Below are 24,012 nucleotides of genomic sequence, written 5' to 3'. Positions count from 1 at the left end.
GGATATATCCATGTATATTTAATAAATAAATGTGCATTTATATAGATTTTGTTGATTAAAATGATTAAATATACGTGCATATATATATATTAATCAATAGTCGATATTATACGTGTATTTAGGGTATATTATTGTGAATTTATCCGCGTTACATTTTTTAGTATATATTCAATATAAATAATACCTGAAAAACATACGGGTAAATATATATAATATCTAACTAAAATACATTGTGTACATATTTATACACATGTATATTAATATAAATATACCCAAAAATATATTGTGTATTTAATTATTTATTAAAATATTAAAATGATTAAAAATATGTGAATATTTATGAAGTTCTATCTATTAAAATAAAATATCTATGCAATTTTATTGTAATATGCTAATAAATATATATATGACAATTCATGCATATTTATGGATTCTATCTACAAACTCATATCTAATAGTCTAAATTATAAAACAAAAGAACAATGTACTTCGTAGCCACTTTTATGTGCGCCATTGACTTTGAGAGCTTCAAAATAGAAGTAATTCAAGTGTGGCTCGATGTGAATCAAATGATGCTCTAGATTATCATTATATTAGGAGTCCACAACAACTCGATGGAGCGCATCATTATTGCCGTCTCCATTTTTTTTGTACTCAACTTTAGAGTTGTCTTCACCTGGGAACATTCATCAAAATTTAGAGTTTAAAGTTTTCATATTTTGAGGTGTAATTTTGATTGATATTTTTATTTATATTTTGCTTGAAATTGGCATTTTTCTAAACAATTATATGTATCTCCTTTATTTTTCTCATATGTTTCTTTTTATAGAATTTTTTTACAGTTTTAAATCATTCATAACTCTTATTACTTCGTGTTTAAAAATTAAAAATTAAAAATTAAAAATAACCCATCTTTAGGTTTAAAAATTGAAAAGAAATCTCTTTATTATCCATATTAGCTTAATTTATTATTTAAATAATTTTTAATATATTTATGTATATAATTTATTTAATTTATTTTTAATTTTTAGAAAATGCATAGTTCACTTATGATAATTTAATTAAAATTATTTAGATAATTTGTTGTTTAGATAATATTTAGATAACTTTATTAAAATATATTAACGACTTAGATTATTTAGGTCATTTATAGTTTGTTAATTTGCTATTTAGATATGTTAATTTTAAATAAATTATTCATGATTGTACAAAAATATATAATAAAATAAATAGTATGAAAATGTTAGTATATTTTAAATAATTAAAATATATAATTATTATTTATAATTAAAATAAATTAAGTTTATGATTTAATTTAATTATTAGAATAATTAAATAAATTATAATTAGACGTCAACGTTATTAATATATTATATTTAATACAAGTGCAATATTATAAACAATAATATGTTATATTTAATGCCCAATTATTAATATATAAATATGTTATTATATTATATTTAAACCAAATTATTAGTAATTATTAAACAATATTATATTTTTAATAATTTAAGATTTATATTTTTATGATATTAATAAATTATTAATTAAACGGAATCATATTAAATTATTTTATAAATTTTAAACAATTTACATTTAATATTAAAACTTTTAATAATTTGATTTAATACCTGTGCAAAGCACAATTTATAATTTAATCATTGAACCATTCAAAAGTTTTTATTCAAATAATCGAGTTGTTAAAATCGATGTTATATGACTTTCTCTATTTGCACTGCCTGTACCAATTGAAAGTTTTATTTCCCTTTCTCTTCTGCAATTTATTTTTTTCATGAAACAACTTTAGACGTTATGAAGCTACAAACTAAAATCTAAACAATTTTTTCTTTGATTTTCAACATTGACTATCAAATCAACTTAGATCTAAGGTATGGTATTTTACTTGTTGATGGGTATTAATTTACCATACCAATTATTAAATTATCACTTAAAAAGTCACTGGTGGAACTTTTTTTAAAACTTATCAATCCATTGACTTGATAAAAACTTTGTAATAATTAAATAGCCAAACTGTAAATGTTTTTTAATTAAATTATGAAAATAAAAATATACCCTTACTTTTTAACCCAAGAAAATTTGTTAATTTTTCCTTTCCCCGAAGGGAAATACGGCCTAGCGTCTAATGTACTCGTAGAACCACGCGTCAGTGATCTATACGAGGGACGGCTCTTTTCTCACAAATCAAAGCAATTAAACAAATTAGTTTCGACTCTGATTGGAACACGTGTCCCTAATCCATTTCTAAACCACTAGCGGTTTTATGCCAAAAACAGCTGGTTTTTGCTTTCACCCCAAAAAACTTTCCTTATATAGATGGTTTTGTTTTTCCATACTAAAAACTTAAAAGACCAAAAGGCAAAACGACGTCTCTGAAACTACGGTTTGTCTCCTATCCCGTTCCTCACTTCCTCCCCAAGCATATTTTTTTCAAAAATAGTTAAAAATAACCTCCATTGCATTTCTCTTAATTTTTTCTTGGTTTGCTTAATAGCTTTTCATTATTTTTCTCTCTCTTTTAATCGAACATCGAGTGTTGATTTTTCGATTTTTTCTCAAAATTTTTGTTTGAATAATTAGAGAAGATTAATTGTTTGAAAACTGCGGTGAGCTAAAGCTATGGGGAGAGGGAAAATAGTGATAAGGAGGATCGATAACTCGACGAGTAGGCAAGTAACTTTTTCGAAACGAAGGAATGGATTGTTGAAGAAAGCTAAAGAGCTCGCGATCTTGTGCGATGCTGAAGTTGGAGTAATGATTTTCTCCAGCACCGGAAAGCTCTATGATTTCGCTAGCACCAGGTTCTTTTAAGATCTCTTATTGTCGTTAATTTTTTTTCCTACTTGATTATCATGCTAGCTAGTAGTATTTGATTTTCATAGATGAGATTTGTACGTTTCTTCATAAAAAATTGGTATATATATTTGATTAAATGTGACGGTAAAATGTTGAAAAATAATAGGGAAATTTAAATGCTAGAGTTTTTAGTTTTGATTTTATAATTTTATGATTAAAAATTTACGGATTAGTTTCACTGTGTAAATTTAGTTAGAATTTCCTTTGATTGTTCGTCTTCGATTAGATATTATTATGACTTCAGTTGAATTTGAATTGTGAATTTGTTGAAAGTGAGCGTATATATACCCAGTTTCATAAGTGGAGTAGAATCACTGATTATAGAGATAGTAATTAATTTTACTGCTTGACTTCGAGGTTTCGATCAGTTTGCTAAAATTTCTGAGTACTAAGACGAATTCTACTTTTTGTTTCATAAACAACTTGAGGAACTATTGGCCAAAAAAGAAAAACAACTATAGAGGAACTTAACTCATCATCTTTTTTGCATAGTCAAATTCACATTTGAAATGTGAGTGAATATAATCCCTATAGCTTATAATTAATCATAATGCGTGGTTGAAAAACTAAAGGCAAAAAAAAAGTTGAATGTTAGTACTATGCCCCCTATATAACACTCTTATGAATTGAATTTCTATCAGTTAAAAATACCTTAAACATTAATGCTATTTTCCCTCCTATTTAAACATCATATATAATCATGACAGCACCTAAAATTAGTAGGAAAAGAGAGAAAAACTATAAAAGCTTTGTAATGTAAAACTTCGAAGATTTGTCAGTGAGGATTCCAATTAAATGCAAGGGGTCCAGGCATTGCTATATATCTTATAGTTATAATTATAGAAGACATTTAGAATGATATATGTTGCTTAAGGACTTAAAGAAACCTTAGAATCTTAGGTGAAAAGGGTCTGGCTAGGGATATCTCGACCCCACATCTAGATTACTAATTGTCTTCAAAATGCATGAAGAAACAAGAAAGAAGCTTAAAAGAAAGAGAAAAAGAGTAGATGATGGTGTTAACAGTTTAAAAACAAAAGAAAAAAAAAGTATATAATGAATATTTAGTTCCACCTACATCTGAAGGGATTATAAGTGAACCAAACTTTAAAAGCTCCATGCGTTTGTGCAATGAAATATTTGGGGAAACCCTTTTTTTTTGCCATGTCCAAAAAGTTAATTAGATAAGCTCCGTGCATGTTGCAAAAGCAAAGCTATGTTACACTGTCTAAAGTGTCCTATCATAAATTTTGTGAAAAAAAAAAAGACATTGTATTATTGTTCGAAAACTTAATAAACAAGACCTTAAACAATGATCAAGAAGATACAACTTATACCGAAATCCTAGAATTTTTATCGGAGTTTGATGTTTCAATTTATTATTGGAACAGCACACGCTGATTGGTACAATCGAAGCCAGTGTAGAATTTATTATCCCAGTGAAGCATTACTGCATAAGTTTGTTCTTAAGTCCCTCTTTAAATAGGGTTTATGAGTATGCATATATATATAATTTAGAACCTCAGTATATTGATCGTAGACCGGCTGGATATGATATGGTTAAGTAGCTAACAACTGGTCGCAGCAAGTTGAATAATTTATGGAGGGTGGCAGAAATGAACATATATACAGATTAACTTATAGGTATATGATTAATGTGATGATCGATAATGACACACTGATTGAGGCTGTTGCGATAATTTGATCAGTGCAAAGATAGCAAAATTAGCAAGGCCTGTGTGGTATTATGAGGTCATTATAAGCAAATGGATAGGTGTAGTAGTAATAAATTACCTGAGTTTGCTTGAAGTGAGATAACAAAAATCATGTCTAGAAGGGAATTCTCAAAAAGAAAGGAGCAAAAGAGGGTGATTTAAATCATAAAGACTAGAAGGCCAATAAAAGACAAGAAAAGATAATGGAAGTTATTGAAACTCTAATTAGGAATGAGATAATTAAATTTATTTCCTTAATTGGACTGCTCTTTATTTTTATTTATTTCTTTTCTATACCAGTACATTCTTTTGCTTTTATAATTCGTTTTGAAATTTTCAAGTATGTGCCTGCTCTTAATCTTCTTAGTAACATTTTGAGAAGGCTCTCTACCACTAGTGCCTTCTTTACTCAGACTGCTCCTCATGAAAATCGAACCCTAAATTGATAAGGGAAAAAAAATGCTTTTCTATTTTATGATTACATAGGTAGCGAAGTATTTTAAACTTGAATTTTATAGGAATTTTTGGCTATTTCAGCTTATAAGCCCCAATTTAATTAATCGAAGATATAAACAATAAAAGCAATCAATACACCGAAATCAATATAAAAAATTTGATAATTGTGATACCCAGAAAGTTATCGGAAAATCCAAAAAAGTTAGCAAGGAAAACAACTGACAATTGAAACTACAAAACCCAAACAAAAAAACAAACATTTGAAATTCCCATTTTGTAGATGAAAACTATATATGAAAATAAATAGTAATTTTTTATTAGGAATTAATAATAATATTTATACCATAAAAAGATAATATTTAAATATAATGCTTTTTAATGGTTTTAATAAACAATGAAACACTTGTTATTAAAAAAAATAAAAATAAAACTTAAATAAAATATCTGAAGCCTATATGATTACTTGGACGTTTGTGAACATAACATATTATGATATCCTATAAATAGTAAGAAACTTAAAAAGGAAAAAATTAAAACTTCTTAAATATGTTTTAGGTACAACATTACACTATTATTTCTTTTCACGTTTTCTATCATTAGCGATAACTTTTTCAAATTCATTTACTCTCTCCATTAGTTTGTTGGAGGAAATCAAGATTCAAGACAAGGCTGATCAATTCTCTAAAACTTTTTAGCGAACAACAGTATTTCATAAATAAACGAAGAAAAAGAGGGAAAAGAATCCAAGACAAACTAATCTGCAGATTGAACTGTATCTTAATTATCATAGGGTTTTGTAGATATATAAGTTAAGATTAATCTAGGAAAAATGAATCGTCCGAACCCAGGGTGGAGAGAGCTGCACCAAGGTGGTCAGCCTTGTTCGTTATTAATAAGCATCTAATGAAGAAAACACTGAACAACATGCTTCTTCAGAAAAACAAAAAAGAAAGAAGGATCAGAGGGTAGACATTCCAACCTTGGATCTCCAGAAATTTGATAATATTTCAAAAAGTAAAAACACGGGTTCCTTCCTTTTTCTTTCCAATAAAATGTTATAAATCAAAGGAACATTATTATAACAATATGATAAATTTAACCACAATATGAAAAATAAGTGAAATATAATTAAAAATGATGAAATAAAAAATACAAAACACAATATAAATACATGAATGTATCAAATTTTATATAATATATAATACTTAGCAACACAAACATGCGAATATGTAAATGTAATTATCCCCTTTACTTTATTTTGATCTAAAATTTCTTTAAAGAGTGCAGAATGAATCATGTTATATTCAGAACCGAGTTCTATATTATAGTTAAGTTAGGCTTTCATTTTGTTTTCATTGTCTTAGGCAGTAGCACTGTAATGGGCACTTAAGAAGAGGTAACAACTAATTATCTTTCTTCGCCTAAGATGTTTTAATTACGAATGAAGGAAATTGATTATAGAAAAACGGAAATCTCGCGTGATTCTTTTAAACAGACAATAGCTTAACATTTGCATAAACTAATATTGCAGATTAATTTAGGATTCCTATGAAATTTAATATTGGAAAGAAATCAATCTTATAATCATATAAACGTTAAGAGATTCTTAACTATACAATTTAAATACAATATTATTATATTACCCATAGAGAAATTTGGCTGACATTGACGGGTTTCAAACACATTCACCACTTGATCTTTCGTTTTTTAAATATTGTCAAACTCAAGTCCTCTCTTTAGCCATTCTTTATTGATTCTTTTTAGAGGAACAAGAAAAAGCTGTTGGGGTTTTCCCTATATATGATTTTCTTGGATATCGTGGTTGAAATTTAAAAAGCCAGTCATTGGCAAGTACAAAGGTTTTAAGCATTTAGCTGGTGAACTACTGCCAACCTAACTTTATTATGTCAAAAATTTCGACTGTGGATTCTTATTTATGAAAAAGAAATGCAAATTGATGATATGCTAGGAAAAATCATTTTTATGGTTTGTTCTTTCTTTACAAGAAAAGAATGTATAAAATTTTGCTTCTGTAAGATTCTAATTGCTAAGCAACTGTAATCTCTTGATTATTTAAAATAAGATATTTGTACGTTGCTGCAATCTAAAGATATTTAAATTTGAACAAGTTGTTACTTAATATCTAATCGACTTTGTTAAGTTTATTATCCTCAACCAATAGATTGTGCGATATGTATTAAAAAATCAATTAGATTGGAAATAATTATATAAAACAAAGACATCACATCATCTTGAATTTTTTATTAATTATTTAATATCATTTAAATTTTTTTTATGTTATTGATATATCATTTTAATAATTTTTTTAAAATTGAACTTTGGACGAGGAACCTTACCAAACCACTTAGTTATGTCCCTGAATTAAACCAACAAATTTTAAGTTTTATTTTAGTATAAATTTTAATAAGTACCGGTCATGTTGATACTTTTCAATTGATTTCGCCCCTATTATTGAAAAAAAATAATTTTTTTTTTGGGTTTATCAAATGATGGACTATTATATACTTAATATCGATTATTTTATTGTTTAATATATGAAATTATACTTTTTTACTTGTTTATTCTGGATTCATTTAATGGTGAATTGTATTCGTGAAATTTATTGAAGAGTATATATATTTGATATAATATTTAAAATTATTCTTAAGTCATAACCTCTTTTTAACTCTTATATAAGAGGATAAACGTGTTTTAATATAAACTCACATATTGCACTGACAACAATAATTTATAATTATGAGTATTTTATATTTAAGATTTATTTAATTTAACTCTTTAATATTTGTAAAGATTATATAAATCAATTATTTTTTTAAAATAATAATACATTCAAAATAGAACGCCGAAATAAGTTAGTACTCCGAAATAAGTTGGTACTCGTATATAACAAGACCAGCAAAGAGCAAGAAGAATTATTGAACCCTGATTAAAATGAAAAAATATATATATACTGATTTTAAAAGAAAAAAATAATTTAACTTAAAAAAAATTAATACAAAAAAAACTAACATAAAAACATATAATTGTATCTCAATTTCCGTGACACAAAATTCTTTATTTTATCCTTACCATCAAGTTTCAATCATGCAACAGTAAGATTGATGCTAATTTATGATGGCGAAAAATAAGCATAAAGATCCCTTGCTCTAGGTTATATTAAAAAGATTTTGATTTAATTTAATTTTTATTTTTAAAAAAATAAATTTCTATATTATATATTAATCGTTTCTTTTCCTTTACTTCACTAAGAAATCGGTTTTACTACTTCGTTTCTTTTGAAAATTTTCTATTAAAAATCTCAATACGTCTTTTTAATAAAAAAAAAATGATTTCATTAGTGGCAAAGAAAGTTTTAAAATCAGACGTAGGTAAGCTTTATTAACTTAATAGTTGCTTTAGTTCCATGTAAAAATATTAAATACTTCAACTTGTTGTGCTCTCGTATTATAAATACTTCAACTTCTTCTATTAAATGCTTTAGTTCCAAGAAAAGAAAAGTTTTCCTTTTTAATTATTTTTTAATTTCACTTTAAAGGTTAAAAGTTTCATTATTAATATACTAAATGATAATTCATATTAAAAATAAAAATAAATCAAATAGGTATTTTCAAACTAGATTAGTAGTTGAATCAATATTGATTTATCGGTCCAATCAATTAAATTAGTCCCATTAAAAAATATTAAAAGTTTTAAAAAATAAAAATAAAAATAAAAATAAAAGCTCGATTCAACCGTCGATTCAATCAATTCGTATTAATTTCCAATTTAATTAGTTCAAAGCCATTTTTCAAATTGGTACCCTAGCTGATTTTTGGTCTAATCGATCAATTGATTGGTCCGGTCCAAATCAAATATCTTTATGTAAAGTTAAAAACTCCATTAATAATGGATAAAATAACAACTCTAGCTTTAAAGGTTGTTAAATTTTTTCTGAGAGTACTAATTATTTGAGTGAAAAAGTGTGGAAGCTACTTTCTTACTTTAACAAGTTACTAAAGTGTACAATGAGGGACTAAGTTTGTTATATTTTAGAATGCTATATGTAATAAAACTCCTTTACACAGTTTTTTTTTTTTTGATAAAATCCTTTACACAGTTATTATTATCATAAGGGTGTATATTGTCTCAAGAGAGAAACCTAATTCACGCTCCCAATCTTCATCTTATATTAACTATCAATTTTGTGATAGTTTGATAGCAAAAAAATTGATCTTAAACACTTGTCTAAAAGAATTTTTATGCAACGTTCAATAACTTTAGCATCATATTTGAATACAAAATTAATATGTAGGTTGCCTCAAACTTTAACTAAAAGTACTTAATTGGTCCTTAATTTTTTTTTTACCTAGTTGATACCTAACATTGTATTCTGTCACCCAGGTTGATACTTTCGCATTAATACTGTTAGTTTTGTGTTGATGTGGCATTGATGGCCAATTCTATAGTGACACGTGATAGCCTCTCAATATAAAACGTGAACATAAATTAAAAAAAAATTAAAATACTTTATAAGTATAAATTAATTTAAAAAAGTATAATTTTTGAACAAGTTTAAGTGGCAGACTACAAATTAACCCTTAAAAAATTAATGTTGTTAAGAAATTGAGACTGTGTGATGGAATGCAAGTTTAGGTAATACAAAAAAAAAATCAAATACTAATTAATACCTTTGGATAAGTTCAAGAAATAAACTACATATTAACCATTAAATAATTAATGTTGTTAAGAAATTGAGACTGTGTGTGGTGGAATACAAGTTTAGGTAATACAAAAAAAAATCAAATACTAACTAAATACCTTTGGATAAGTTCAAGAAATAATCTACATATTAACCCTTAAATAAATATTAGTAAAAAAATTAAAAGAAAATGAAGAAAAGTTGAATAATAAAAAAGTGTATTTTATTTGTATAATTAAATTTAGTGAGGTAATAACCATTAGCAATAATAGTGTGTCATCCCACATTTGATCTGGTTGTTGGATTCAAATACATGATGTTGCATTACGTTGTAGAGCAACTCAATTCATTATATTGACTTCAAAAAATGTAGCGAATCTAATCTCAAAGTATAAAAATTGAATAAAATGTTTTGAGACATTTAAGTCATGTCTCAAGATAAGTTTCCCCGACTTATTTTTGCTTCAAAGTTAAAAAGTCATAAGACTTAAGCTCTGGCGTCTTGAGACTTGACTTCCCTATTTCAAACCTTTAGATTTATTATCTCGAGACATGAAATAAGTCAATTCTATTTTAGTTTATATATTTACTTGTGTTGAGATTCAAAATCACTTGATGTGTTTTATATATATTTTTAGTGTTATCGTCTCCCTATGTTTTTGCTTACAAGTTTGGTGAATCCCTTTGGGTCGGAGGCTCGTAAGCTTCTTAGTGAAGGGATTCATGCCCATTTTCGAGATTCCATCGTTAATGGTTGAAACCGCTATGAGGTGTTGTTCCCTCTTAGGCCTTAACGTTTGAACCAATTGGAGACTTGTTTTATGAGGTGTCTAGCTTGGGTCTTGTTTATAATTGACTTAGGATATGTCTCACCGTCTAGGTTCATATGTTTTCTCTTTGTTCTTAAACGAAATGTAAATTTTGACAAAAAAAAATATTTTTCCGCTAATTCAACTATTCATAATATTTTAAAGAATTTAAGCCATTCATTTAATACATATTTTAAACTTGAAAAACAACCATTCATTTAATACATATTTTAAACTTAGAAAAACAATTTCATCATATCAAAAAAAATTATTTTAAAAATAGACTTAAATTTAATCATTTATATTTATTTAAAATTATATTTTGATCATCGAATTTTAAAAATTAATAATCATCAGCATATCATCAATTTATCACATTAATTCTTATTAAGAGGTAATGACAAACTAATGTGACATTAATATTATATCAAACGATATTTTAGGACAAATTTATTTTTTTTTCCTTTTTCTTTATTTTCCTCGTCTTTTTATCCCTTTTTCACTCTTCTCCAAATTAAGGTTAGAACATTTTTTTGCAGTTATTTATTAATCAACAAATTAAGGAAACTTTATGTGAGGATTTTGGTTTTTGTGGGACACCAAACAAAGGCCCAGAATAGCACCCTCTGAATGACCATTATAAACAAATTCTGAATAAATCTAAAATTTTCATTTCGAAAATAGCCTTAACAAAAAAGAAAACAAACAAAAGCAAAAATCTCAACTCCAAAGCAACAAAAATATAACAACGGACCAAAAAATTGAAGAATCTAAGAAAAGGGATAGAGGTTTATTTTTTAGAGCAAATAGTTTTAGAGAGTATTGGGATACCATTAAGGCTTAGAGAAAGTAGTCAAAAAAAATAAAACACAGAGTTAAAAGGTGGTGAATCCCAATGAGGTGAAAAATTGTAATATTTTTTTGCAAATCTATACTGCTTTTGAGGTGGTTAAAGAAAAAATTAATTAGAAATATGAAAGTTAAAATATGCAATAAGATCATATATTCTTTGTTAAAATGAAAATTAGTTGATGAATTTTTTTTTTAGAAATTTAATTCTCGACTTTTTAAATTTTAAAATTCAAGTCTGTAATTAATTATTAAAATTATTTTGTTAAATTTAATGTCATGTTTTAATTCCATTATTATAATTTGAGTATTTTTTTTATTTCAAAATATCTATCAACTACTTTTAACAAAAAAGATTTAACAGATTAACAATTTGATCTAAATTTTAAAATTTAAAAGAAAAAATTTAAATTCTAAATTTATGTAAATTGCAAAAGCTTAAGCAAATATAAAAAGACGATGTCAAAAAGAATAAAAACTAAAATTTGGAATGATTTTGGATTTGGAAGGTGGCGATCCACCGTCACCTACAACATAAGACGATGGTTGAGATCTGGAAAAGATTGGCTTTTATAAAAGTATTTTTATATATTAAATATAATATTAAAATAAAAAGAAATTAAATATATAATTTATATTATAAAATATAATACATTATTTAACATGAATGAAATATATATTTAATATTTATCATATCATCTTAAGATAAGAATATATAAAAATTACTTTTTGAAAGAATTGACTATTTGGCTCTTCTATGATGTAGTTTAGTATATAACAATGCCCCCCACCCTACCCCCCCCCCACAAAAAAAAAAAAAGCAACAAAAAGCCTCTTTAAATAATTATGCTTAGAAGTTATCCAAGTTTTGCTTAAAAAATTAGATTCAAAGTCAAGAGTTTAAACAAGCCAAACCATGAAGCAAGCCATACTTAATCTAATGCACAGCTTGAGTAGACTCGCAAGACTAACCAAACTTTCAAATTTTAATATTATATTTTTCATTTTCATTATACTAAATAGTCTTTATACTAACTCATACACAAATAACCAAGTTTGAAGTTAAACGTAGGAAATTGGGTAAACATCTTTTACTAGGTAAACATGTCCTTGAACTGTTGGATCTTTATCGAATCAAACTTGAATTTTAAACATAAAACTTGCTCTAGCTTGAGCTTGGATTGACTTGTTTATATCCGTACTCTTGACTGCATGAGTTTTAAATGTTTTCATCCTCTATCATAGTGAGTAATACAATCATTTCTGAACTTAAAAGTTTTTACCAAAATGGCACTATTACCTATATAGGGGCAAAGGACTTTTGGATCAAGAAAACCTCAGTGCAGGTCCTAAAGCCAAACCTTCTGATGAAGATTTGCTTGTACTCAAAGCACAACTGTGGGGTAGGCTTCTGGAAAATATTACATTAAAAGTGATACTAACATATATTACCATGCACATGGATGAGTTTGGGATCAAATAACAAATGTGATGACAAAAAGTTCAACATGATGATATAGCAGCTTAAAAACTTGAACAATAATTCGAGTATACTTTTTTGGGACAGATATCCCATCCAATACTCACCCCCAAGTCTGGGTGACATAGAAATATGCATATGTTGCAGTCATGAAGTCAAAGTGTAAAACCCTACCCTAAAGCCTAAAATGGAGAATGAAGCATAACAATAGGATCAATGATCTTTTCTCAAATATTGACTTCTTCAATAACTAGATTCATAAACAAAGTTACGAGGGAAATGCAAGGTGGCAAAGTAGAGATTAAAAGAATGCAGCCTCTATAGTTCTAATGTTATAGTTGAACAGCCAAGTACAAGATTAAATAAAGCAAGCGTGAAAGAGGACAACACTCAGACCAGTTGAGAGTTAACTTTCATATTCAACAACAAAGGGAACTTACTTCTTAAGATTGAAACTTCAGTTGTTCAGCAGCTGGTATATCTTTCTGGAAGGGATCTATGGTTGACTAATATAATCACAAAATTGTCAGATGATATCAATTTTATATAAAAGGCAAATAACAAAAGCAGTGAAGTTGACGGATGATATCGTCATACTTCTGAGAGCCCATGTGTGGTGATTTTGGATGTTATGTGTTATCATTTTGTCTGTTTTCCTTCTCTCTTTCAAGCCTTTAGAAATTACAGATTTTCTGATGCAAGTAGAATCTATTCTTTGCCAGCATGAAATCAGTAATCGAGCGATACAACAAAACAAAGGAGGAACATCAACAACCGGAGAATCCAACCTCTGAAGTCAAGGTATTCTTCGGTACTGAAATCTTCAAATTTATTGTATTTTACCTTCAGAGCATGCCGAATGCATAATTTAAAATCAGTGAATCTGCATGCTTTTAGCTTCTACTGGAAAAGAAGGTAAGATTGAAAGGTTGAATAAATTTCACTTCATGCCACCAAACATTAACAAGCATACCTTGATATGTGATGTGCAAGTTCAATATTCCCAACTTTGCTTACACTGTTTCCACTGAACAAGTAGAGCAACATAGCAGTTTTTTTTTTTTTTGTACTTTTCCAGGTTTGCGGTGGGTATAAGATGCTGACACTAAATGCATGCAGAATTTATAGCTAGACATTACCTTCGGGTCTAGACTTTATAAAATCATAGACCAAAAGTCGGCAGCACCAGTGCCTAAAAGATAATAATTGATTTGAATGCATACCATTAACTCCTCTTGTGAGTGGTGGAATAGGAGAACGATTAATTGCATGCATAGGCTAAATTGCGATGCTAGGGCTGTGTCCTTATAGCTACAGGGTTTTTTGGAAAGAGAACCAATAGGATATAAATAGAAGACATCAAGGAAATGAAACAAGGCCCATGGTAAAAATCAGCTAAATATGGTTCTAGGAAGCAAATTATTAGCTTCAGGTGAGACCAGGGACTTCAAATAGGAATCAGTTTGAATAATCCAACATTCTAAGACCTTGTTCACAGTAAGGCTAGGCAACATAAAAAATTAATTTCTGTTCATGCTTCTCATCAAATTATACCAGAATTATTTTAAAACTAAGCTCTGCTCTGTCCAAATCTATGTTAAGATTTAACTAAACCTCTGTTGGTCATTATACCCACCAAAATACTCTTTTCTTCTGAGGTTGGGACTTTTAATTTCTAGAAGACAGGCAATCTCATCATAAACCATAGGAAACAGCTGCGAAAAGATAAAATACTATATTCAAATGATACACTATGGGTACAACTAGCAAGTGACTTTTTGAAACTAATAAAAAGGAAATACTATGATGAGATGATGTCTAGAAACTCTACGAGTGTAGGACATACTTTTAGCTCTGCAAAAGAGAATTTATTTTAAAATTAAAAAAAAAAAGGTCCAGACCATGCATAGATGATTGAAACAGTTTGAGCAGGTCTTAATTCTGACCAGTAAGACTCCAATGAGAGGGTTTGTGGTCAAATCATCCACTAGTCTTCATGTTGTATATAGTTCTTCGTAATATGCTTAACTTACATGTTTTATGTTTATGTTTAGTAGCCCAGATTCCTACATAAATTGCTACATGGAGTCATCACAGAAGGATCTTTTTGAGGCTTGGTGGGTAGAAGATCAATATACTGTATGCATGTAATGCTGGAACAAGGCAACACCTTACACCTTACATAAATGTAGTGCAATAGAATGTGAAAAGCATATAACTGACTGTCTCATAGTGATGATCCCATTCAACCTGCAAAAGTTACTAACATTGCATTTAGCTATCTAAGGTTCCCATGTAAACAGAAGAATATTTGCTTAATTTAGAAAGCAATTGCCGATAGGAAATTTACTCAGCACCTGTCTTGCTCTTTGAAGATTGGAATAGATGATGAAGCCTTGAACTCTCCCATACAAGCTTGTCCATGAAAAATTATTGTAGTTCACCATGGTGAAATCTCCAGTACAAGAGTTGACAGTAGTAAAGCCTCTTTTATCTTCCCCTCAAGTTTAGATCTCTAAAATTAGCATTCAACAAACAGTTAACGTTATAAAGTAGGATAACCCTTTCCCCTTTGCCTAGAGATCTCACAATTTTCTTGAGAAGATATATCTTCAACTCTTTTATGTATCAAAAAATGCATAAGCTTTATCCAATAATTCATTTCAACTAACAGCTTCAAATCAACAACATACTACGAGGGTAAATATATCTTGTATTTCTTGAATCTAGATCAAATCCAGAGACTCATCCATGATTTATCTACTTTCACATTCATATCTCCATCTCCTTTATGCCTTTAAACATTTTACTGCTTCTAGATCAATCCAGAGACTCATCTATGATCTATCTACTTTTGCATTCATTTTTCCATCTCTTTTATATGCCCTAAAACTTTTTACCGGTGATATAAACCAAAAGCATTCTCTGATCTCCAAAAGCATCCAGAGAAAGAACTAAGTAGCTGATAATGTGCATAACTTTGACAAGTACACCAAGGACATGATAAGTGACTTATCATCCAAATAATTAAACTATCAAAATCCTGGTTTGACTAACTCATTAGTTTAATACATAACGCAACTTCCTTTACAAGATTTAAAAAAGAATCTAGCAAGAGCCTTTGACCTAAATGTTTTTGATTCTTTTGTGAATTACCTTATATCTATAGCAGTGTCAGGTCTATAAAATATGCATTGTTATGGTAATGTTTCATTGTTGAATTTATTTATATGCACATTCATACTTTGGCAATAAATTCTTTGCTGAACCGTACCATTGTATCAACAACTGCAAAATCTTATTTTTCAGTTCTGGCAAAGGGAGGCAGCAGTTCTTAGACAACAACTGCAAAGCCTGCAAGAAAATCACAGGTATTTTGATTTTTATACCATATAAATCACTATATCAAACGTGAACGAGAGTACATTAAGCCAAAAATGCAGAATCAAGAATCCAATTTTACATTATGCAATCTGCAGAACACAAAAAATATGCCCATGATTCAATTCAACATAGACAGTCTCCTGCTTTTCAACCAATTACATGAATAGCAAAATAGCTTTCTCCTTCAACCTGTTGTAACTCTGTTCCAACCTTTTATGATGCAATTATGCTTAGGATGTTCTATCCTTTATGTATGGTTCATATCTTTGAAGATCAGATTGAATGAATCAATTGTTCTTCAATAACACACAGACTGATGGTCCTAGACATAAACTTCTGTTCTAAAAAAGGCAGATCCATAGCTAACCTTAAAAAATTGAATGCACCAACAGTAAAAATGGCCCCAATAATAGACAAGAAATAAAAGGTCCATTGCATCTCCTGCGTATGCCTATGAAAAGCTTTATTGTCTACGAAACAAATCCTGTTTACTGAAATTATGCTCCTGCACGTCAAAACAGGCAAATGATGGGCGAGGAACTTTCTGGATTGACCGTAAAAGATTTACAGAATTTGGAGAGCCAGTTGGAAATGAGCCTTCGTGGTGTCCGTATGAAGAAGGTTTGAAAATTCTATTTCCATGTCACGTCAGTTTTTAAGTTCAAAATAGCATGCCAAATAAAGCAAACACCATTTGGTAACATTTACTCCACTGTTGTAGGACCAAATGTTAATGGATGAAATTCAAGAACTGACCAGAAAGGTAAACCCTGAAATGATACATTCAACTCCTTACTATCATACTGAATTAGCTCAAAGTGCCTAAATTGCATTGTCTTGTTGCAGGGTAATCTCATTCATCAAGAAAATGTGGAACTCTATAAGAAGGTAAACCAAATTCGTCAAGAAAACACAGAATTATATAAGAAGGTATAAATTTGAATGACTCGTAACAATAAAAATTATCCTAGAGATATTAAAAAGATTCGGCCATTAACATTTGTCATCTATGAGATGTCTAAAAACCAACCTTAACAGAAAAGTTTCTCATTCAGGTCTACGGAACAAGGGATGTCAATGGTGCAAACAAAGAATTGGTAGTCACAAATGGTCCAAGCATTGGGGAGGACATACACGTGCCTGTCCATCTCCAGCTAAGCCAGCCACAGCAGCAAAACTATGAAACACCAACAAGAGCTACAAAATTGGGGTATATATTCCTTCATACAGTAAATGGCTCTTATTAAAAAACCAATTACTTTGCCACAAACTGATCTCCAGCTTTTTGCATGGTAACCCAGCAGATTGCAATTGCATTAGCAAAAGAAGATGCATTAAAGTGGGCTTGGATGTCATTCAATTTGTATCAACACATAGCTCCGGGTTCCAAAAGTTATGCTTCTCATAGTAAGATGTTTTATGCTAAAGCCACTGATCATTCAGCCAAAAGAAAAATTGGTTTGAAAATGATTAAACAAATGAAATTTAGCATGAGTGTGATGATCAAAAAAACCAGCTAGTTATGTAAAGATAAATTAAGTGTAATAAAGAAATATAATATGAAGGAGAAACGGACAATGTAGTGCCTTTTTTTTTCCAGTTTTAAAGATAACTCCAATGGAGACCACAACTAACACTTATTAAGTTGATTTAACATGAAAAACCTTAATGTAGTTATGTCATGGAACTTATATGATAGCAACAAGGTGCTTCAGAAAGATATTAATATTTACATAGGTGAAGCTACAAACAATTGAACTATAGAAGCATCTGCAGCACAACACTTAAAAGACTCTCCATAATTTTAGTGCAACTCAAATTTCTAAAATAAACTGATGCCATTATCTGCAATACATAAAGAATGGTTCATATAACTGTTTGAGAACACCAATTCAGGGTACCCAAAAAAAATACCATTGTTACAATGCACACAAGACTATATGACACAAGGTGAAACCAACTTTCTTCAGTATTTTATACATATCATGATTGGATAATATGAGCGATATTAAGAAACATAAACATATATAAATAGGATGAGTGAAAATTTCAGAATAAGAAAACGATAGGATAATGTTTCTAGTTTACTGCTCGAATAGAAGATGCATTCACAAAAGCAGCTAGCAGAATTACCTGCTAAAATGATGGGCATTAAAAGTAACTAAGGCTGCATTTAATGTCAGCAACTGTCAGAACAGAGCACAGAAAAACTGAACAGCATACAAGCCTCAAAAGGTACACAACCCAATACTATCTAGATATGTCATAAAAATTAGAGTTAGCATAACAATGGGCAGTATATTTAACAAGGAATTATAAGCATATTCTGCAATAACTCCGCCTGTGGAAACACTAAATATTTGTGAAACAGCCGGTCCCAAGCCCGGATAAAGGAGGAGGGTTGCAACATGTCAGGAAAAAAAAAACACTCAAACAATTATGCACTATCAAAATAACCTAACTTTGATCAGTAAAATAAAGGCAAGTATAGCAAGATCAAAATAGATCTTAAATATGTGCCTTGCAGATTAAGTTTAGCTATATTCTACAGTAGATCCAAAGTACCTATTCATCAAGAAATAGTACCCAGCCTGGATACATATCTAATATATACCTTAGAATTCCATTGGGAACATGAAAATTAGATGCAAAGAAATCCAAGCTATTCATCATGAAACTTAACATAGTAAAAAGACAGGAAGTTAATGGGAGAAAATCCAAAGAAATAAATTCATACATAACATTAACGTACAAGAAAAAAAAGGAAACATTAACTACCTGCTCATCACCCTTTCGCAAAGGCTTGATGAACCCATAAACATGAACTAGTAGGACTAGTCTTAAAACAGCAGAATAATTTTCCAACATATAGAGATAAAACTAATCACCATAAAAAATTTATGAGATTCTATAATTTTGTCACTGTAAATTCTTCCCTTCCTCCAAAATTCCTACACATATGATGAGACCTTTTCTGGTTCTTTGGAAGAAGGGCTAAGCATAGGGATTGTAAAGGAAACTTGAGCATAGCTCATGCATATTGAAATTTATTACAGCTTGATATTTCTGAAACGCTATCTTTTGCAAATTAATGATTTGAAGTTGTTACCTGCAAGACACCTATACTAAATCACAGCCATCAGAGCCACTTGAAGGTTTGACATGTTACGTATCCAGCATTCTACACTTGCCTGGAAAGTGCAGGATTCAGCTGTTGTCTGCTTAAATAACAAATTTAGTTATTAGGATGGTGTGCATTTTTTTCAGGGAAATTAGGACAGAATAATTTTTACAATCCTTTGAGAATTTGTTGCCTTTCCACTACACAACTAAAGTAAGCCTTAATCTCAAACTAGCAGCTACATCAATCCTTTTGCTCACTTCCACTCAGTTACTATGTGTTCCAAGAGATCTAGAGATGCCAAATCACATAAACATGCCTAAACAGACACATACATATTGAACATACAAAAGACAGGTTTATAACTTTAGCTAGAAAAAAGGGCATTACTCCATTTAGTAAACCTTTTGACCTCATCAAGTCATCTTCTCCCCATATCAGAAGGCAAAACAAGTATTTCTATATAGTAATCATAAATCTGAAGGAACTTATGTAAGGACTTAACAATAAGATGGAGAATTAATAGTTCTGCCTCAAGTGTTAAAACATTTAACAAGAATCCTCAGGCATTGGTGAATAACCTAAATCCACTTCAACCTTAAGGAACTGGACAATTAGTAATAAACCGTTACCAACTTATATAGTGTATATACCCCAACGCTCTCTTTATAATCTTACTTTGTTAATTTTAACCCAAATATACTTTGTACTCATATGACAAGGCAAAATTCAATCCCCTAATCACCATTTGCCTTTAAGACAGTGTACATTCTACTAAGAAATTGGCATCATAATTACACATATTGTAATTCTTAACAGAACATGCTGAGTCCTTAAGAAATAAGTTGTGATCTTGATGAAGATGATTGTTCTTCAATTTGAAACAAGGTCAGCAATTGCTTGAAAGATTGGAAACTTCAAATGAGCTAGTGTATTAAACAATGAAGAAAACTTTTGGACCAAGACTTCTTAGGAAAAGAAGAGACATGATAAAGAGTCAAGAGAAAAATCAATTATGAATCCCACAAAATTCAATTGAGGACTCGCCGAAAGGCTTATATACACCCATTAACTGAATTCTGTTAGCGTTGGTTGGAATATAAGCAGTTTAACTAAAAATAATAGTTGAACTTTTAACTATTACAGTTTTATTTTCTTAATAAGAATAATTGAACATCAATTATATTTAACAATTTCTAAAATGTTTAGCAGATTCAAAATATATATATACAGGCGCAAACAAAACAAATGCCTGCATATCTAACAAAAAGCAGTGGAAAGTAAAAAAAAAAAAAATTAATAGTTATCATATATGCCACCTTTTAAAAGAAAATAACAACGAATTTCTTTCTTTCCCTTTAATAGTAATAAAAAAGAATATAAAAGTATGATGGGCTATTGTCTAAACATTATATATTATTATGCCGAGTATGATCTTAACATGTATTATTGGAGCCAAATAACAGTTTAAAGAACCTGATAGAGGTAGATGTCATTTAAAGTCTATGACAACCATGTTTAGCTGCCACTGAGTCGTACTCTGCTAATAACCATACTGATTATTGATAATATAAATCCTCTAGTGCTGCTATCTCTACCTTACAAGTTCAGCACATTGTAGATTAATCTAACCTCTAACAACTTAATCGGAAGGAGATGAGAATGAAAGAGATACAACTATATCTCCTACTGGTTATGTAGAATATAGCAAATACCACTTACACTCCAACTGGAGAAATCTCTTCTTGTATCATGATATGACACTTCAATCTAGATACCAATATCATCTCAAAATTATATTGTTATAAATATGTACCACCAGTGATTTGATATTACTCCATAACTTCACTTTAGCAAATCATAACCATAAATACATACCTAACAGTTCAAACAGAAGAAGAATACTTGTTCCTATAACTATATCTAGAAATAGCAAAATTTGAAACAAACAAGAGTCTATTTCCAATAAATACCAAAGATTCAGTAATTTAAAGATAATGATAAGAATGCGAGGAAAAAGGCATAAAAGGTGCCCTCCAGCTCTATATTCCGGAAATCATCACATCTTAAGATCACTTATCCAATAATGTCATTCCTCCACCCTTGTGGCAGCCAGCAAGTTTAACATTGAGTTAAAAGTTTGTGAAACTCAAGTTCCACGTAGATGTTGTTTATTTATTTATTTATTTATTTATTTTGGTAATTATGGAAAAGAAATCTTAATAGTAATATCTAGTAAAAATTTTGAAGAATACCAGAGGGAAGGCTAACAAATAATCCATCAGCAGTTCCATTAAAGGGATGAAAGCATCTATAGAAATTATCGTTAAGAAACTCAATAACGTAGCTCAAATTGAAAACTGGTCATTAAGCACTGAAACCCACCTTCCTCCGCCTGTGCTGGCAAAACTTCTAAGGAAAATCAAAATTAGTTAGGTTAGAGTTTGGCTTTAGTAAACACACACACAAAAAAAAAATAGCTAATACAGCCAATAAAGCTAATCTACACATAAAACCTATGCATACAAAATACTGATACACGGTACAAATCATGAACCCTATTTAAAAAGCAATGTTCTAATTTTTCAACAAGTGTTTATGACCAGCAATTGTAGGTATTAAAAAAATCTAGCATGACAATAAAGACAGCCATTACCACAATATTTTATGTGTTTTTTTTTTGTTCTATTGAAAGAACCATGGACTATAGTACTATGCACCTTATAATCCCTTAAAAAAGATGATTCTCCAGCAGAGAAAGCATAAAATATATTACGATTAGAAACCAAGTGGAATGTTAATATGTAAAAGGGGAGAAAAAAAGAGAAGATGAAAACTGTGCGAAAACGTGAATGCTATGACATAGTTTTCGCATCTCAATGTAAAAGGGGTAATCAAATATTATTCAGTAATACAAAATTTTAAATTGAAGCTATGGTGATATAATCATACAATTGCTTTGTTAGTGACCCAATCGAAACTAAAAGAAGGCGAACCGTACTAACACACTATTAAAAAGCAAGCGAGCGATTTTTATTTTTTTTTTAATAATAGATAGCACACATAAAAAGAAGAAGAATAGTAAAAATTACCTGGAAGGCCAAAAAGCTAAATTGCTTTGAATCTAAAAAACTCTCCTAAGTTTCTCTTAATGTAACCTGAAAATGTCCAAAATGTCAAGTTTCTGCAGAAATGAGTTTTAGGAAATAAAATGTAATAATGAGAAAGAAAATGCTAGCAATAGATTTTACAACACCATTTCTACCGTAGACGTAAAACACTCAATTTCTCCAGTTCATTACCAGAAGAACTTGGAAAATATGTCAAAAACAGATTATCGTAAAAATGTTTTAAACATAAAGTACGATTCTCCTATCGCTTTCGCTTTTCGATCACTTTCTCGGTAACCAAACGGATTTTAACAAAAGTAACTATAAACCAAAGTTTTGAACTGCCATCACTAACAAATTCAGAATCAAAGCAAAATAACAGTTCGCAAAAATCTCAAACTACAAATTACTCAACAGAAAAAAGAATCAGCATTCACGTTTAAATATGAGAATGCAAGCTCAAAACAAAAACAAAAACAACGATCTGATTACGAATATTTTAGGTAAACCAGAAAAAGAAACATTAAAACGAGAGAACCAGATAAATAACTAGATCTGCTTCGTTCAAAGAGACCGCGAAAATTATACCTGAAGAAGCTAGGGAAGCTGAAGAAGAGTAACACGAAGAAGGAAAAAATATCTAAAGCAGTAGCAGATGAGAGATGGGAGGGGTTTAATTTTTTTTTTTAAAAAGGTAATGTGGGGGAGAGTAAAGGAAAGGATGCCCCCACTTAATCTGGTTCTTACCTAATTAATTAAATAAAATTATTCATTAATCAAACATTTTAGGTAATTAGTTTATTTTCTTTTATAATGATCCGCGTTTTTGGTTAAGCCGCTACATGGAGGCTGCGTTCTTTCCTGTAAAGAAGATAGTTAATTTCTGGCGTTAAAATTCCTGTTAACAAAATGTTTCTCATGCAAAAGATGAGATTTAGGTATTTAAAAATTATTAAAATATTTTTATTTATATGAGTTATTTCATATATTATTATATTAAATTATTTAAATATTATTTATTATTATTAATTTTTAAAATATTTTAAAATATTATTTAAATATATTTAAAAATTATATTTCATATATAATTATATTAAAATATTAAAATATCATATATCTTAATTAATTTTTACTTTTCACTATCATATCTAAAATAAACATTTTAAATATTCAATCACAATTTTTAGTGACAATAATAAATACTAAAAATTAACAAATTACATTTTTAATTGCACTTTTTTACTAAATTTTTCAAAATTATTTCTTTTAAAAATACTTTTAAAAAATATTTTTCAACTGCAACTATTGAAAATCAACCTTAAATTTGTAGTGCCAATATATCTTGTTTTCACATGCCATTAATTAAATAGAAAAGGAAGGGTCTAATCAAGATTTAAAATTTTCTCCTTAAAAAAGTTTGCTTTTTAATTTTTAATTTTTATAATGTTATTTAACTGGTTTAAATTAATAATATAATTAGTGGTTGTTGTTAGATCACATAAAAATATATCAATT

At 29.0% G+C, this 24,012-nt stretch overlaps 1 protein-coding gene and 1 long non-coding RNA gene across 10 annotated transcripts; one reads left to right on the top strand and one right to left on the bottom strand.

Annotated features, from left to right (window-relative positions):
* Positions 1-2,357: 2,357 nt before the first annotated feature.
* LOC121202993 (MADS-box transcription factor 23) lies at positions 2,358-17,862 on the top strand. 5 transcript variants are annotated; one of them, XM_041113947.1, is made up of 9 exons: positions 2,358-2,401; positions 2,599-2,819; positions 13,605-13,683; positions 16,192-16,253; positions 16,788-16,887; positions 16,988-17,029; positions 17,113-17,196; positions 17,322-17,476; positions 17,568-17,862. In XM_041113947.1, the coding sequence occupies exons 2-9, from the start codon at positions 2,638-2,640 to the stop codon at positions 17,584-17,586; spliced, it is 723 nt and encodes a 240-aa protein (XP_040969881.1). In that variant the 5' UTR covers positions 2,358-2,401; positions 2,599-2,637; the 3' UTR covers positions 17,587-17,862. The 5 variants fall into 5 exon arrangements, with proteins under 5 accessions (XP_040969881.1, XP_040969884.1, XP_040969883.1 ...); XM_041113950.1 differs by lacking the exon at positions 2,358-2,401 and having other exon boundaries at positions 2,408-2,819; positions 17,113-17,154; positions 17,571-17,862; XM_041113949.1 differs by lacking the exon at positions 2,358-2,401 and having other exon boundaries at positions 2,408-2,819; positions 17,113-17,154.
* Positions 12,895-23,257, bottom strand: LOC121229480 (uncharacterized). 5 transcript variants are annotated; one of them, XR_005927248.1, is made up of 4 exons: positions 23,086-23,257; positions 22,480-22,545; positions 16,157-21,799; positions 12,895-15,397 (listed from the first exon to the last, which is right to left on the bottom strand). It is a non-coding gene; the product is annotated as an uncharacterized lncRNA (long non-coding RNA). The 5 variants fall into 5 exon arrangements; XR_005927246.1 differs by having other exon boundaries at positions 15,003-15,132; positions 15,240-21,799; positions 23,086-23,256; XR_005927247.1 differs by having other exon boundaries at positions 15,003-16,236; positions 16,634-21,799; positions 23,086-23,256.
* Positions 23,258-24,012: the final 755 nt, after the last annotated feature.

This window comes from Gossypium hirsutum, chromosome A05 (assembly GCF_007990345.1).
Source record: "Gossypium hirsutum isolate 1008001.06 chromosome A05, Gossypium_hirsutum_v2.1, whole genome shotgun sequence".
In the NCBI taxonomy this organism is placed as follows: domain Eukaryota; kingdom Viridiplantae; phylum Streptophyta; class Magnoliopsida; order Malvales; family Malvaceae; genus Gossypium; species Gossypium hirsutum.
Note: the sequence above shows the minus strand (reverse complement) of the source record. Positions and strands in the feature narration are given on the sequence as shown.